Source organism: Aedes aegypti, chromosome 2 (genome assembly GCF_002204515.2).
Source record: "Aedes aegypti strain LVP_AGWG chromosome 2, AaegL5.0 Primary Assembly, whole genome shotgun sequence".
NCBI classification, from domain to species: domain Eukaryota; kingdom Metazoa; phylum Arthropoda; class Insecta; order Diptera; family Culicidae; genus Aedes; species Aedes aegypti.
The window spans coordinates 469,207,500-469,225,147 of record NC_035108.1 but is presented as its reverse complement, the minus strand read 5'-3'; the positions used below and the strand labels follow the sequence as shown (position 1 = coordinate 469,225,147).

The window sequence follows — 17,648 nt, the reverse complement described above, 5'->3', positions numbered from 1 at the left end:
ACTCGCATTAGTCAGGCGGATTTGGCCGACGAAGAGTTCTTCATCCTCAACTCGATTGAGGATGATTACCATAGAGCTCTGGCGGAGTCGGTCATGAAATTTGCCTACCAAAATATTGTGGCCCTGTTTCCCCGAACCCATTCTGAATTCGGGAGTGGAACGGTCATGGATGTGGTTTCCCGATCGGATCAGCGAGGCTCGGGGCAGGTGGTGACATATGCCTTGAACACAATCACCAATGGAAAGGTTCAGATTGGCCGAACCCTTGAAAGTGAAGGGCTACTCGAAGCTGAACCAGTGGTGATCGACAAATGGCTCTCGCGGAACATGGTCGAAAAACTGGAGGGAATGGTGATCGCTGGAGATGACGTGGTCGTGGTCACAAACGACACCAATTTCGCAAAGTCGTTGACCTACCTAAATGAAACCGGGAAAATCCGGAAAAATATACCAATTGACTCGTTTTCACAAGTGGAGACGATCTGGGAGCGCGTTGAGTTTTGCTCCCATCACTTCCATCCATCCATCACTCCAAACAACGAAAACAGCGACAAATCTCCCGCATAACTAGTGGTCAACCACCAAACAGCATAAAAAAACCACCAGCCACCTGAACGCAGCAGGAATTTAGGACTCGACAAAGAGCTACTGGCTATGGCCAAAGTTCAATTTGCTGGTCCATCTTCCATCACAGACCATCCAATTTCTGGCCTCTCAGTCCCGAAGCCAATTAATTTTACAAAGGGCGAAACTATTAATCTGTATCGTCCAGAAAAAGGAATCCAAGGAAATTCAACGCCCCTACATTCGTATGTCACTCACCATCATCCACCTCAACAACCAGTCGAGTTTAACTATCCGGTGCATTCGGACGTGCATACAAATCGGTGCGATAGAGCAATTAAATTTAACTTCGCCGACACCAACCATCGGGAGGGATCAAATTACGCAGTGCAAGCAGGTGACCGCGAGGTGACATAGCGAACAAATCAGTGCATAAATAATAAATCAAGAACCAAACACCCCTCAGGGGGGATCGAACTCCGCAATGCCGCCTCCCAGCGGCGGAACTGGGGCCTTTCCCGTCTTGGGAGAAAACCCGAACTCAAACGGGACTTATCTTGTAATTCAGTGCTAATCCGAAGACGAAAACCTTGCCAAAGCTTCTCCAATTCTGAAACCGTCAAAGCTACATGCGGTGAAGTGCAATCTATGAAAAAAAGTAGCGATGGCAAAATCTTGGTGTTGACAAAATCGGAAAAACAAGCAAAAGTGATGATGAAGCTGGAAAAAATGGGAAATTACGAAGTGTCGGTTGTTGAGCACAGGTCGCTCATCACCTGTCGCGTAGTGATCTCAGATAGAGAACTGCTGTACGAAGAAGACTCGGAAATCGAAAAAGTACTGAAACCACAAGGCGTGACAAAAGTGGAACGAATTATGAGGAAAAGGGATGCGGAACTCCAAAAAACCTCATCCTTCATTGTACACGTGAAAGCCAGTGTCCCCCCATCAAACTTTAAAATTGGATATCTATCAGTGGTAGCAAGGCCGTATTATCCAAGGCCACTAAGATGCTTCAACCGTCTACAGTTCGGACATCTAGGAAGAGAGTGCAAAAGAGAAAAAACATGTGGAAAGTGCAGCCAAGTTTATCACAGTGAATCCTGTGAAGAAGAAGAAAAATGCATAAACTGCAAGGGCAAACACAATGCTCTCAGCAACGAGTGCGAAAAATACCAAGAACAAGTTAAAATCACGAAGCTGAAAGTAGATAAGAGAATAAGCTACTGGGAAGCCAAAAAGTTAATTGAAGCAGAACAGAAGAAAAGCTATGCGGAACAAGTTAAACAAGCGACAGCAGAGGTTTACGAGAAAGCTGCATTGCAAAGAGAAAACGAGTTCAAAGAAATGATCAAAGCATACGAAAACAAAATCAAGTCACTGGAAATAGAAGTTCAAAAAATTAACGAAAATTACCAAAAGGCACTAAACAGGATGACGGAAGAAAGAACAGCTCGGAAACGCGCAGAGAAAGAATACGACGACCTTTCGAAGTGGATTCAATCCACCGAAAGGAAGGAAACACAAGCTCAAAACATTGGATCCGGAACGAAACATGGAAGGCAAAGCTCAGACTATCAAACGTCACCATTAAGAAAAAAATCCTGCAAAAAAATGGACACACAGTCATTAGTGATTGAATCTGATGATTCAATCATTGAAGAAGACTAGCTCAACAAACAAAGGAACTGAATATGGACCCCTCTATTATACATCAAACAACAGCAGAATTAATCCAATGGAACTGTAATGGTCTCAGAAGCCAAACTGCCGAACTACAAGTTTTGATCACTGTGACATGTGCATTCAACATGTCATTCCTATTCCTACATTTTAGCATATCCAGCAGACCACACCAGTGGAAACATGCGATCGTAAATTACCGTCATAGGCATTGAACCATCAGTTCAATGCCTGCTCAAAATAGTCAGCACTTATGGCAACTGCCAGAAGTGTCGGGTAACAATTTATTGAACCATGCTGTTGCCATCCGCAGGCATGGCCCTTTTTGGAATACTCTGGAATCTTTGGAATCTTTCTCTTTTCCGCATGCATCGATCACTGATAGGTGATCGCCTACATGCTGTTTCACATAGATCGAAGCTTCGAGTGTCTCCAGTAGGACCTTGTAACAAATCAATTTGAAATAAAGAATCATTCTTGACTGGAAAGCGCGAGAGTTCATACCTCTAGTGATGACAATCGTCCAAGTAGTGAATGAACGTTACATGGCGAACCGTAACTAGTCGAATCTGTTAAGTGTTGTGTTCAAGATGGAGAAAAATACGAAATTAGGACTTTGTTTAGTGCTTATCTGTGTCGCAAGTGGGTTCATGTTAATTGAATTTTTATCTGCTTACCTCAAAGATATGAAAGCGATAAATGATATGGCTAAAAACGCCATCCACTAGAAAAGTGATTCCCCCAGACAATGGAATTTGGACCATTGAAACTCGAACGCAAAGCAAATTAGTGAATGAACAAAGTCCCAAAATGGGCAAAACTAATTCGAAATCGGACGTTGTACATAACGCGGATCCTCAGATCCGAATCGTGAATAATCAAGAAATTCATAGTGAGTTCCACGAAGAACATGCAATCAAGCTGAACATTATTCTGGTGGTTGTATCGGCTCAGCTTGCTAGTTGTGTACAAAATGTGGCGCAGAAGAGTACAGCAAAAAGCTATTAGAAAAATTAAATCTATCGCGGAACTAGACAAAGTCTAGTACAAAATCGAACAAATAAAGACAATTTGCAAGTGCGCGGAACGACCCGATGGTATCTTAATGATTCCTGATAAGGTGAGGAGAATAATAACCTGAACCAAAACGAGCTTTGAGGAGCGCGCCTCCCTCGTTCGTCATCAACGCGAAGAACAACTCATCAATGGGCGTTGAGGAGTGCGCCTCCGCCCCATCAAACGAGTATTGAGGAGTGCGCCTCCACCGTTAGGCAGAATTAGCTGTAATCTATGTAAGTAAATTTTGCCTGTAAACAATTGTAACCAACAAAACAAAACAAAAAAAAAATTTTGTCCATCAATGGAAGAATTGTTTATCAAGTTAAAAAACGTTTTATTAAATTTTAAAAAAGCACCAAATCGTCGATACTCAGTGACGCATTTAACAAGAGTATCGAAGTTAAGTAAAATATTATACAACAAAATTTTAGCTAATCTAGTGAATTATTCAGTAAGTGAACAGACAATTTACAAAGAATCAGCTTCCAAGATTTTCACAGAAATCAGTGAAATTTTAGACACTAAATTGGGTGTACCATCGAAAACATTACCATCCTTCAAAATATTGTGTTTCTTCAAGATATCACAGTTCATGATATCAAGCATATTACATGGCGACCGTGAGGCAGTCCTTAGGAAAAGTAATCGGTCGGACAGTTGTAAAAGTGCAGTGCAAAAATGGGCAATACCTCAGATAAAGAAGAAAGCTCCAAGACGGTTGGAGATCAAACTGTGACAATCGTCGAAAATCAAGAAGTATATACTGGTTTTCATGAAATAATACTAGTGTTTCTAGTGATACAAACTGCAATTATGGTTGTGAAAACATTAGCGCTGACATTAAGAAAAGCTTTTGCTAAAGCCGCGGAAAGAGCCGTCGCAGTGCACAACGCTAGTGAGCATACGGTGCATAAAATCTTCGCTACGCAGAGTGCTAGTAGCAGTGTGGAAGGGAACAAAAACATTTTTTTCCCGAACAAAAAAAAACGTACCCATAACGCGCCGCAGTGTAATCGACAAACAGTAAAACGATGAACGCGCAGTGTATGGCAGCCGAACACACAAGAACATGGTGACTAATATTAAAATTTACGACGAACACCGTTAGTTAAATGAAGACTGATTGAGCTCAATGTGTTGTTAGGGAACAGTGATAAAAAAACGCAGAAAAGTAAGCAACATGATGTTGAGGAGTGCGTCTCCATCGAGAAGGAATCTACAGGAATCACCAACAATCTCTCGTTGAATTCTTTTAATCTGTTTGACATCTAGAAGGCTTTCATTCTTCTTCATCATGAATATCGTGGCCAAACTAATTGCTTGCTTCATTGTGCTTTGGATGTGCCGCAACTCTGAGGAGTTTATAAAGATCAAGGATAGTACGGTGGATCTTTTCTATGGTCCAACGTCCCAGAATATACATTGGAGTCCCCTGTAATAAAAGGCCAATCCCGGAACAAAATCGTATTTTATCTAAAAAATTGACAGGAACCAAACTAGCACACATCACTAATTCCACTGCCCATGGGTACTTGTGTACGAAAGCTGTGTGGACCGTTACATGCTCGGAGGGGTTCTTTGGAAGTAGAACCTTAACGCACAAGATTCACCCTACCCTTCCATCTCTAAGTGAATGTCAAGATGCCGTACGCTTATACAAAACAAATCATCATTCTGGCATTGGTTTCCCTGTGGAACGATGCGGTTGGTTGTCCGAATACAGTTTGCTTAAGAGTCCGGAAAATGCTTTGGTAGGGTCAAATCCAGACGTCATAGGATATGACACAGTGTTCCATAAACCAATAGTCTGGAAATACTGGACTCAGACCAATAACACTGTGCGTGATGGGCGAAATGGTATCACATCCGTTGGTCGGTACCTTATCAATCCCCTTGTATCGTTAACAAGTCCGCGCCTCTATAGGCATATCCTAGAACTGGACTTCGATTCTCCCATTTATCACCCCAATATATACGAGGGTCCAATGGGGCACACGCTAGATATTGAATTCGATCCAAAGAACAGTCTGTAGTGCAAAAGACGAGCCAATTCCATGCTCACGAAATACGTGCTATCGTTCGCATCTCAACGCTTACGTTTGCAAATCGATTGCGAATCGATTGCAACACTGTAACGTTCGCCAAATCAATATGAGCGTACGACGGTTCGATCGATGTGTCATCTGCTGACCTAAGCAATAAGTCACTCCAGGAACCTTCCATAGGTTCTATGTAAGATATGCTTAATATGCTTTTTGGCGGTCTGGCTCGCCCTATAAAAACGGGCCTGTCCAGCCCGAATAAATGAGTTAATCCGGGTCTTCGGACCAAACACATCCACTAGTAATTTACTCTGGAATATCACAGAACCCAGTAGTGAGACTAAGAAGGTTATTACAGTGATAAGCAATTATTACACGAAGTTCCATAATCTTTCCATTATGAATAGCCAGGTCCAAGATATTCTCGACAGAATATCAGCACTCGAAAATGCTGGTCAAAGCGGCAATCTCTTAAACCGAATTCAAAATCTTGAAACAAACGTCGCGAACAGAAACCAAAATTTATTTTTCGAGGAGCTTTCTGATCCATCATTGACTCTAATCAATCCTAATGGAATACCAGTTTCCATCGAATTTATTGAAAAAAACCGGACCAAGTTAGAGATCTTCCATCATTTTCAGCAGATCCAAACGAGGTTAGTACTTGGATCACTGACGTCGAGGATATCATTAATGCTTATAAACCTCATGCAAATAATTCTATAGATGAAACAAATAAATTCTACATCATCTGTAAGACTATACGACAAAGAATTAAAGAAGAGACAAATGACGCATTAGTATCATCGAACGTGAACATAAATTGGATAGCGATAAAAAGACACTACTAACGTACTACGGAGAAAAAAGGGACATCACATCATTAGATTATCAAATGATGAGCAGCCATCAACGGGGTAAGTCATTAGAGGATTACTCTTATGAGATAAATAAATATTTATCTTTGATAGTAAATCAAATAAAAACTAGTGATAAGATCACACACCCGGAAGCGGTTAAGGCTTCAATAGAGACGTACAACGAAAAAGCTTTAGACGCTTTTATGAGAGGATTGGACGGAGATCTTCTTTCTGAAAAATTATAAACCCAAATCACTTGCCCAAGCCTATGCATATTGTATTAGTTTTCAGAATGATGAACTCCGTAAAAAGATGACAAAACGAAATTACAGGATACACCACAAGGACCACGGAACTTAATACCCAACCTATTTAATAAAATGCCACCAAAATTACCACCCAAACCACAGATAAATAGATATTTTGATCCATACAGGAACAATTATCCCCAACAATTTAGGCAACCACCACCTATTCCATACAGGCAACCTCAACAAATTCCTTTCAGGCAACCTCAAGCAATCGGACAACCTCCAGCAATTCTTTTCAGGTTTCAACAACGTAACCCTTTCAGACAGAATAAACCGTATAGTATAGCCAAAAGTGGTCCAGCTTACTTCATCAGTGGTTCCAACATATTTCATGGCGACCGCGCCACGTGGCCTGCAAATAGCCTTCTCGGTCAAGTCACGTGGATTTAGTAATCAGAAAATCGATGTAAGAAAGTGCAGATTATTAGTGGTGCTTGATATCTTGTAAAAAATACGGAAAGCTCCGTCGTGAAAAATGTGAACTGATGAAAACTTGAGTGAAATTTAAAATCGGAATCTAGTGCCAGAAGAGCCTAATTTGTAAGGTGCACCGATTTGAAACGTGGATCCGCAAGAGCATGCGAGTCATCGCCCGCGAAAAGTGCAACGCATGCATATGGCTTCACGTAGTTTAGTGAACTGCTGAAAATGGGCTCGGAAGAATCAAAAGCCCAGGAGCAACATAACGGGGACAACCACATCGAAATTGTGAATGTCCAATCGCAGCATTCAGAAAAACTCGATACTATCACGGTTTGGCTATGGTATCTAGCAGCGGTAGTGACGATCCAGCTAGTCCTTAATCTTTGGAACGTAATCCAGAGAGGAATGGACAAACAAGTGTTAAAGCGTGCGAGTAAACTTAGTGAGATCGCAACGCAGAAGTAAACAAAAAACACCGCGGAACGAACAGCGTGAAATTGAATGTCAACCACGCCGCACAAAAGTGCAATAAACGCAGAACGGCCCTGTCACTGCGTTCATGAATCGTGTTGTGTTTTAAGTGCAAAGAACAGTCGGTCAACCATGACCATAGACAAGGAAAAAACTATAACGGTGTTTATTCTCGTGACAGTAATAATTTTCGTACAACTAGTGCGGTTTATGGTAACATACTTTAAAGAGCTGAAAGTTCTCAAATTCAGTGTCCGATTTGTGAAATCGCTGGCTACGAGATGGCTGAAGAAAATCAGCCCAAGCCGCTTGTTCAAGCGCCCATCGTCATCGCCATCCTAAACCTTATCGGGCGAGGAGGATTTCAACCTGTTCGCTGGCAAAATGTGACCAACGAATGTGTACTAAAGAGTTATTTGTGTAATATTTTATTTGTATTTGTGTTTACCACATTCTTGCTATAATTCATCTCGTAGCATCATACAATATATGATTAGTTATGAATAATTGACAAAACGACAATTTGAGAATGTGTCCGAGGACGCTGATGCACTGCTGTCGGAATGCAATATATTTTATATTGTTAAGGAATGATTCAAACATTACGTAACCAAAAATCAATGGAAAAGAGTTATTTTGTATTAATTGCTCCAAATTAACAATGATTAAGTATACACTGAAAAATCAATTCTTCAATATAATGGCCTAAGCTTCTGAATGCATGTAAACTGATTATTTAATAAATTAATAAATAAGAATTGATATGCAACAAATAGTGTGAAAATTAATTGTATTTTTAGCAGTGAAATGCTGGCCGTCGGCCGAAAGTCTAAAAAAATCCCAGTGGTAGTTGATCGGCATCGATAGTGAGGTGCTGGTCGCCGGCCGGAAAATCGAATTCTCCCCCAGCTCACACCAAAACGCCGACACCAGCAGCAGCCGGAGGAGTGGAAGAAGAATACCAATAGAAGTTCTTCTAGCCAATAGAAGTTACTAGAACTAGAAGCTCGAGACCAAATGCTCAACGAGGTTGGAAACAACGGGCCACGACCACCCTGATGAAACTGGACGAGATCACGGGCACCTCGCAACGAAAAGACCTTTTAATGCAGATCTTCGTTAGCGTGAAGACGGAGATAATCCGGCTAACTAAGTTAGCCGAACACAAGGAAGGAATACAAGGTGGTTTTGAGCCCACCCATTCCAGTGTAGCTGACCAGTCGAAGCTGTTTCCAGGAACAGCTAAATCAACAAATCTGCCGAGAATCGAGCTCCCAAGATTCTCCGGATCACCGACTGATTAGCTGTCCTTCAAAGGGCGCTTCGAGAAGCGAATCACAACAATCGCCAAGGCATTCGAAGATTCAGGCTAAAGTTTCGCTGATGCCTGGAGAAAACTGGAAGAACGCTTTTACCAGAAGCGAATCGCATTCGAGAGACACTTCCAAAAGGTCCTTAAATTTAATCGCCCCAGAAGCAAAATGCCAAGACGCTTCTAAACATACACAGCTAAAAAAATGTTGTAAAATTAAGTTTATTTTGATGCACATATTTGGAGCATCAAAATAAACCTAAATTTCAACGACCAATCCATTATTTTTCAATCGAATTCACTTTAAATTTACACGATCATGTAATATTCAACCAGTTTTGGTTGAAAATTGAATGTATATTTATTTAATTTTACATGATGCTGTAAAATACACGAATTTGATTCATTTTTACAGAAGACTTCAGTTTACATCACATTGAAAATTAAATATTTTTTTCTGTGTAGTCGATGCTGTCGACACGATGCTAACGTCAACACGACAAATAGCCAGAGAACCCCCGCAAATAGCATGATTTGCATCGCAAATGGCCTCCTTGTGTGCCTCGTGGAAAATCGAATTGACGAGCACACACTAACGAGGCTCGAAGATAAGATATTAAGATATAAATATTTGTTTATGCATTCAACATGGAATAATTATAACTGGCGCCCGAATAGTGAATAAGTGGTAGTGATTAGTAAGAGTATCTTTTTTTCAACAAAACGTGTAGTAGTTGGATCTCTCTGGATCACTGCGTTAGAGTAAAGTGTACCTTTGAGATTAAGCACAGGCGTACATTCTTAGGTTATACTATTGAAGACGTCTGAAGAACAGTCCGAAACAATCCATATCACTATTCTGAAGCCGTGTGGAGGAGGACCAAAATCACCACAACAAGACGGATTGGATCATCGCCACCCAGCTTCCCATAGAACCAACTACAAGACACCCGGTCTTTTCTGTGCATAAAACTGGATAACAGGATTCGATAACACACGACCAGCGCCAGGACCTATTGGAAGTCTCACTGTAAGAGGATTGAGGATCAACAGTCACGGTTCCCGCAGTTGTGAGCGTCCCGCACAATGGTCAATATTAAATTGTAAGTAAAACAAATTTTGTACATCAAAAATATCAAAAAAGAAATTTCTTATCATACAAGTGAAACAAACAAATAAAACAAGAATACAAGCAAAATTATTTATATTAATAAAATCTTAACCGATAAAATATTTTCAACCAATAAAAATTAAAAACAAACCAACCAAAAGCTTTAACAAAGCTAACGAACAAAACGAACACAACGAGCAAATTCATTAATTCACATCACCACAATTGATCAATTAATTGCGAAGTTCCATAATCTTTCCATTATGAATAGCCAGGTACAAGATATTCTCGATAGAATATCAGCACTCGAAAATACTAGTCAAAGCGGCAATCTCTTAAACCGAATTCAAAATCTTGAAACAAACGTTGCGAACAGAAACCAAAATTTATTTTTCGAGGATCTTTCTGATCCACCATTGACTCTAATCAATCCTAATGAAACACCAGTTTCCATCGAATCTATTGAAAAAAATTCGGACCAAGTTAGAGATCTTCCATCATTTTCAGGAGATCCAAACGAGGTTAGTACTTGGATCACTGACGTCAAGGATATCATTAATGCTTATAAACCTCATGCAAATAGTTCTATAGATGAAACAAATAAATTCTACATCATCTGTAAAGACTATACGACGAAAAATTAAAGGAGAGGCAAATGACGCATTAGTATCATCGAACGTGAACATAAATTGGATAGCGATAAAAAGACACTACTAACGTACTACGGAGAAAAAAGGGACAACACATCATTAGATTATCAAATGATGAGCAGCCATCAACGGGGTAAATCATTAGAGGATTACTCTTATGAGATAAATAAATATTTATCTTTGATAGTAAATCAAATAAAAACTAGTGATGAGGTCACACACCCGGAAGCGGTTAAGGCTTCAATAGAGACGTACAACGAAAAAGCTTTAGACGCTTTTATGAGAGGATTGAACGGAGATCTTCTTGGACAGTTCCTGAAAAATTATAGACCCAAATCACTTGCCCAAGCCTATGCATATTGTACTGGTTTTCAGAATGTGGAATTCCGTAAAAAGATGACAAAAACGAAATTACAGGATGCACCACAAGGACCACGGAACTTAATACCCAATCTATTTAATAAAATGCCACCAAAATTACCACCCAAACCACAGATAAATAGATATTTTGATCCATACAGGAACAATTTCCCCCAACAATTTAGGCAACCACCACCAATTCCATACAGGCAACATCAACAAATTCCTTTCAGGCAATCTCAAGCAATTCTTTTCAGGCCTCAACAACGTAACCCTTTCAGACAGGATAAACCGGAACCAATGGAAGTCGACGCATCGATAAGATCAAGGCAGGTAAATCATGGAAATCGACCAAATTCAAACCAACATCTATCCCCACAAAAAAGGCAAAGAGTCTTCTTTACACAAGGAGAGCCTGATGAAGACGTCGAAACCAATCAAGAAACTGAACCTCAATACATATTTTCGATGACGATGAGGGTATGAATTTCGAGCGATACCTCGGAGATTACTCTACTCAAGAACAAGAAATGGAAGATTATGAAGCTGCGGAACTTATTTTTTTAGGGTAGACTCCAGTTTACTTTACTTCATTTATTATGGTAAGGCTAAGAAACCACTTAAGATATTAGTAGACACCGGATTCAATAAAAACTTTATTCATCCAAAGTTTACTAATCTCTATCATAAGAATAAACCTTTTATAGTTTCCTCAGTAGGCGGCGAAATCAAAATAGATCGCTACTCGCAAGGAAATTTTTTCAAACCTTTTTCTGACATTAACGCCAAATTTTATCACATGAAACAATTGAAAACTTTTGATGCAATTGTTGGCCATGACACTTAAAAAGAATTAGGAGCAATTATTAATGTTCCTAAGGAAGTAATTATTTCCCCAGACAAAACTGAGATTCCACTTCAACAATATAAAGTTCAACAAATTAATAAGATACAAATAAGAGACGAACAATTGTTGAAAAACTTAAACAGGAAGTAAAAAAAAAAACAAATCAATAAATTATTGAAAGATGGAATCATAAGACCTTCACATTCACCCTACAACTCACCATTTTGGATGGTTCCAAAGAAACTAGATGTTGGCGATACCCTACAAAGTGGCAATGACAAGAGAAGAAGATCTAGCTGAGGTATGATTTGGATCGCAAATGGCCTCCTCAAAGATCGAATTGACGAGCACACACTAACGAGGCTCGAAGATAAGTTGGATTTACAGACAATTGACAATTGGGATGACTTCATGGGGAGGTGTGGAATGTCTATCGACACATTCCACAATGCAGGCCTCTTCTCAGAGATTATCAGGGTCGATAGGCATGAATGTGACACGATGCACAAGAAAAAGACATTCCGCATAGTAAAGGAAGGAGCGCTCAGTGACATTCAGCTGAGTCAGGATGGGCAAACGAGATATTCCTATGTAAGCCGGGGATCTGTAACACCGGATGGTTCATGTACTCCTGGTGCGACCCTGGTTAGGAACGGTAGGGAGTACGATCGTCCACTCATTAACACTGAGCTCACCATTACTATATCTTCCGGACTCTCGATCGTATCTCTAGAAGAGAGCCTCATCAAATTCCCCAATGGGAAGAATTGCAAATTGCAAGATGAATCATGTTTCGATGCCGATTATGGGGACGTTTTTTGGAGTGTTCCTACTCCGTCTTGTGAAGAGTCCGAATCAGAAAAGAGCCTTGTTTATGAGGGCCCGGGGACACTAGTCAAGGATGTCAACGGGAATACATCGGTAGAGTATATCCATGTTCACTATTCCGGGTATGACTTCCAAGTCCTGTTGAAATCGAGACAAGAACTTATCTGCGGATATCGGTCTTTTTATATAGAGCAATTATTAATGTTCCTAAGCAAGTAATTATTTTACCAGATAAAACTGAGATTCCACTTCAACAATATAAAGTTCAACAAATTAATAAGACACAAATAAGAGACGAACATTTGAACAATAATGAAAAACAATTGTTGAAAAACTTAAACAGGAAGTAACAAAACAAATCAATAAATTATTGAAAGATGGAATCATTAGACCTTCACATTCACCCTACAACTCACCAGTTTGGATGGTTCCAAAGAAACTAGATGTTGGAGATACCCTACAAAGTGACAATGACAAGAGAAGAAGATCTAGCTGAGGTATGATTTGGATCACAAATGGCCTCCTCAAAGATCGAATTGACGAGCACACACTAACGAGGCTCAAAGATAAGTTGGATTTACAGACAATTAACAATTGGGATGACTTCAAAAAGGAGGTGGAGCGCATCGCTAATCAGCTATGCTGCAATCTCTCCTCTGAGCATCCAAAACCTTCATATAGCAAGGTTGTAGCGGTAGCGGCCAATCCGGCTCACAAAAGGTCCAACCCCAAATCGGAACCCAAGTGATCCATGTGTGGAATTACAGGTCGCATAATCTACAAATGTGAAGTATTATTGGAAAAGCCAGTTCCAGAGCGATTGGAAGTGGTTAAGCAGACACAACACTGCTACAACTGCCTGCAAAACGGCCATGACATTAAGGCACGCAAAAACACAGGAAGATGCAAAGAGTGCAAAGGACGACATCACACTCTTCTGCATGTAATTCGCAGCGAAAGGCCGAGCTCCGCTCCACCTAGCAACAAACAATCGAAAGAACCAGAAACAGGACCTAGTCAAAACAAATGACTAGAATCAGAGAGTAATTTTGTTTTTCTTGCTACCGCTATCATCTGGGTAGCCGGTAGCGGAGGGAAGTGGCACGAGATGAGGTGTATCCTCGATTCTGGTAGCCAAGCAGAAACAATCACAAAAGAAGCAAAGTGCGCCTCGGAATAGGCGGATCTCTGAACGTCGATAGGAAGATTTTTACCAGAATAGGTTCACAGCATGAAAACATGTTCATGGACATTGAACTTTCAATCGTCCGGAAGATAGTAGATAATCAGCCGATCTATACAATCCCCATGAATGATTTGGACATCCCGGCAGACATTCCCTTAGCAGATTCAAACTTCAACCTCAGCAATTAAGTAGACATACTCCTGTGGTGGATGCGGCCAACAGATGGACCCCGGACGACGGAAGTACGCAGAGTATGCAAACTGGACTATAAACGTAGGTCAGCAGAGTAGGGCAAGTGCAGGTTTCATGATAGCACTAATTAGCCAATAAACTCAGTCTGTATTCAATCATGGAAGTGTAAAGTTTAATTCTTTTTTAAAACTGATCTCCGACAGCCCAATACTTAACTGGCGCAATCAGTAGGATCGTTTTTTAGTAGTAAACAAAAATACTTAATAGTGCGGAAATCTCACCGGAGGATTACCGAGGAGGACCCTGCAAGGACACCGAAACGAATAGAGGATCCCCGAAAGGACATCGGGAGCAAATTGTGAGTAAAAACCTTATAGACTGAGTAATGTGATTAAAAGTGTCAAGGGATAAATATTTTACAATCATTTGACGGCAATCCCGTCAAACTTCACTCGTTCTTGCGCAGTGTGCCTTTTATTGGCGCTTTGGAAAACACACCATATCATATTGTGTGGGTCCAAGCAGTTAAATATCAATAGGTACTTGCACCAATACAGTTGATATGAACAGCGCTGAAATCCAGAGAGGATTCAGATTACTGTCAGTTTTTGCAATCCATCAATATGCTTTCACGGATTCTTGCCATCATCGGGGCCCTATCATTGATCACCCCTGCATGGTGCCTAACGGCATTTGACTGCAATTCGAAGTCTGTCAACTTGACAACACTCTCCCTTGTCACCACCCCGAACTGCGATATATCTCATAAAAACATCACTTACGAGCAGGTGAATCTTGCTGTAACCCAAACTACAGAGCGATATGAGTTACCGTTTTTCCGATGTCACGTTGAGTCCCGCAGCATCATGGGGAGGTGTGGAATGTCTATCGACACATTCCACAATGCAGGCCTCTTCTCAGCGATTATCAGGGTCGATAGGCATGAATGTGACACGATGCACAAGAAAAAGACATTCCGCATAGTAAAGGAAGGAGCGCTCAGTGACATTCAGCTGAGTCAGGATGGGCAAACGAGATATTCCTATGTAAGCCGGGGATCTGTAACACCGGATGGTTCATGTACTCCTGGTGCGACCCTGGTTAGGAACGGTAGGGAGTACGATCGCCCACTCATTAACACTGAGCTCGCCATTACTATATCTTCCGGAGTCTCGATCGTATCTCTAGAAGAGAGCCTCATCAAATTCCCCAATGGGAAGAATTGCAAATTGCAAGATGAATCATGTTTCGATGCCGATTATGGGGACGTTTTTTGGAGTGTTCCTACTCCGTCTTGTGAAGAGTCCGAATCAGAAAAGAGCCTTGTTTATGAGGGCCCGGGGACACTAGTCAAGGATGTCAACGGGAATACATCGGTAGAGTATATCCATGTTCACTATTCCGGGTATGACTTCCAAGTCCTGTTGAAATCGAGACAAGAACTTATCTGCGGATATCGGTCTTTTTATACAGAGCACCCAAGTCTCTTCGTCACTCTTCTCTCCACTAGCGGGCCCAAATTTCCGCTCAAAAGGAAGGTTACAGCAGTGGATGTCAGTCTTTTGAATTTCGTAAACTCTAAACTTGTTTACTCATTCAGGATAACCCAAAACCTTTTGTCGATCGCTCTTCTGTCCCCCCAGGAGTTTGCCTACACCTATGGGGGTCCTGGCCACACAGCAGTAGCTAGGGGAGAAGCCATCTATCTCGCCCAATGCAGGCCAGTTGCAGTTATACCTGACCTAAACGTAACGGGTTGTTACAACGAGCTCCCTGTGGTGTACAACAATGAAACAATGTTCATGACCCCTCGGAGCAGGATATTGATCAATGTTGGAACCCCCCTTCGGTGCCTCCCTGACTTACTACCTAAATATTTTTTGAATGAAAATTGGTACGTGAAAACTGACCACGGACTGGGGGAGCGAAAAACGGAAAACAAAAGTGAACGCCGCCGCGCGCGACCATCAGCAGGAAGAGATGTGTCGAACGCCGGTGAGTAGCAAGTGAACGAAAACAAATGTTGCCCGTTTGAAGAAGTTCAAGTGTCTGTGTAGGCCATTCTGAGAAAAGGCCATCTCTAAACGTAACAATAAGTGTGAACCGGGTGGTGTTTTGAATCGCCTTGAGTTTTTAATCAATGGAAAAATAGTGCATTTATCAATTCATCAGTGTACGGCGGTGCACTAACCGCGGCCAACATCAACGTAAGTGGGCGGTGGGGGTCCTCCCAGCCCACTCCAAGTAAGTGACCTAATAATGACCAACGAAAATACGGATGAACTTGTAGCATGATAGACTTGCATTACAAAGTTAATATTCAAAAAACATAAATAATTCATCTCAAGCATTAGAACATGTTCATGTTCCGATGTTCATAAAGAATATCAAATTACAGAACGTTTCCTAGCTCTCACAAATCCTTAAGAGTGTGAAAAGCATAAAACAGTAAAACTAAATTTCACATCAACTGAAATGCTGAACCTTCCCACGATCATAAAAACCTTACTTCACAATTCCCAAGCATTCATATCATGCTAACATTCAAACCAAATTATTGCCAACCTTTTCCAAATTACAACTCAGGCAATGACCCATGTCATTGTCACTACACTCTGACGCCAACGATCATTCCAGACAATCGATATATGCAATAGCGTAATTCGATCTCCTTGCCTACGCCAAGTGCATCGTTCTCACGATGCAAGAGGCCAATGGTTATATTTCTTTTCGCTTATAATGCATAGTGCTAAATTCTGATTGGCTTATATTTACATACCAAAAGTTAACTCCAAGTACCGCCTCTTTTAGAACACTTTTAGAACATAAGCAATTCAATGATTGTAAGACTTCTTGTAAGTAAAAATGATTCTAAATAAAGATAATCTTGTAGACAACGGAACAATCAACAAGTCTAAAATTTAATACGGTAAAATTTAATACGGTAAATGGCGACCGGTGACTTTCGAATCTTTCGGAGTCCGAAGTGGATTATTATTGATCACCAACTAGATGATCTAGTGATTGATTTTGCATGAAGCAAACAAGTGAAAAAACAAAACAAAAATCGGAAGTTTTTCAAACAGTGCTAGTGAGATTCAAGTGATAAGTGAGATTCAATTATGGGAAAAGGCGCATCAAAGTCGTCCAACGAAGGCGACGCAAATGTTCAAATAACTAATCTCCTAGAAAACCATCAACAGTTCCATGAGGAAAATGCATTAAAGTTGTGGCTAATTTTGGTGATGGTTGGTATCCAAACAGTGATAATGGTTTACAACATGATAAAGAAGAACACTCGAAAAAATGCACTCAAAGCAGCTAAGAGTATTGCTGTACTGGAAAAAGTTTGAGTAAGAAATCAAGTGCAGTGAATAAAAATAAACATTTTAAATCATTCGATAAAAATAAACTGAACAATTGTAACGAGATCCAGTAAAGTGAACAAAATAATCTTCAAATTGTGCGGAAAATCAGAATCGCGTGACACAAGAAAATCCCGCGGTGCAGTGAATTGAAAACGAAAATTAATTATCCACGGGCGAACCGGCAACTTGGAGCCGCCCCAACAAAGGGCAAACCGGCAACATGGAGCTGCCCCTACGAAGATGAGAACGTACAGTTAGAACAACATCAACAAGCAGCAGCAGTGACCGAGGTGCAACGATCGTGCCAGAGCCAGGAACATGGCGATGAGCAGAATTACCCGTAGGAAGACAACTATTGGTGAGCGTATCAAATCCGTAATT

At 40.8% G+C, this 17,648-nt stretch overlaps 1 protein-coding gene across 1 annotated transcript; it reads left to right on the top strand.

Moving 5' to 3' along the window:
* Nucleotides 1-4,471: 4,471 nt before the first annotated feature.
* On the top strand, nucleotides 4,472-17,298 carry LOC110677235. Its single transcript, XM_021848313.1, has 2 exons — nucleotides 4,472-6,758; nucleotides 11,104-17,298. The coding sequence occupies exon 2, from the start codon at nucleotides 14,523-14,525 to the stop codon at nucleotides 15,900-15,902; it is 1,380 nt and encodes a 459-aa protein (XP_021704005.1). The 5' UTR covers nucleotides 4,472-6,758; nucleotides 11,104-14,522; the 3' UTR covers nucleotides 15,903-17,298.
* Nucleotides 17,299-17,648: the final 350 nt, after the last annotated feature.

Coding starts and splice junctions, on each gene's coding strand:
- LOC110677235 (XM_021848313.1), top strand. CDS start 14,523: ATGCTTTCACGGATTCTTGCCATCATCGGGGCCCTATCATTGATCACC.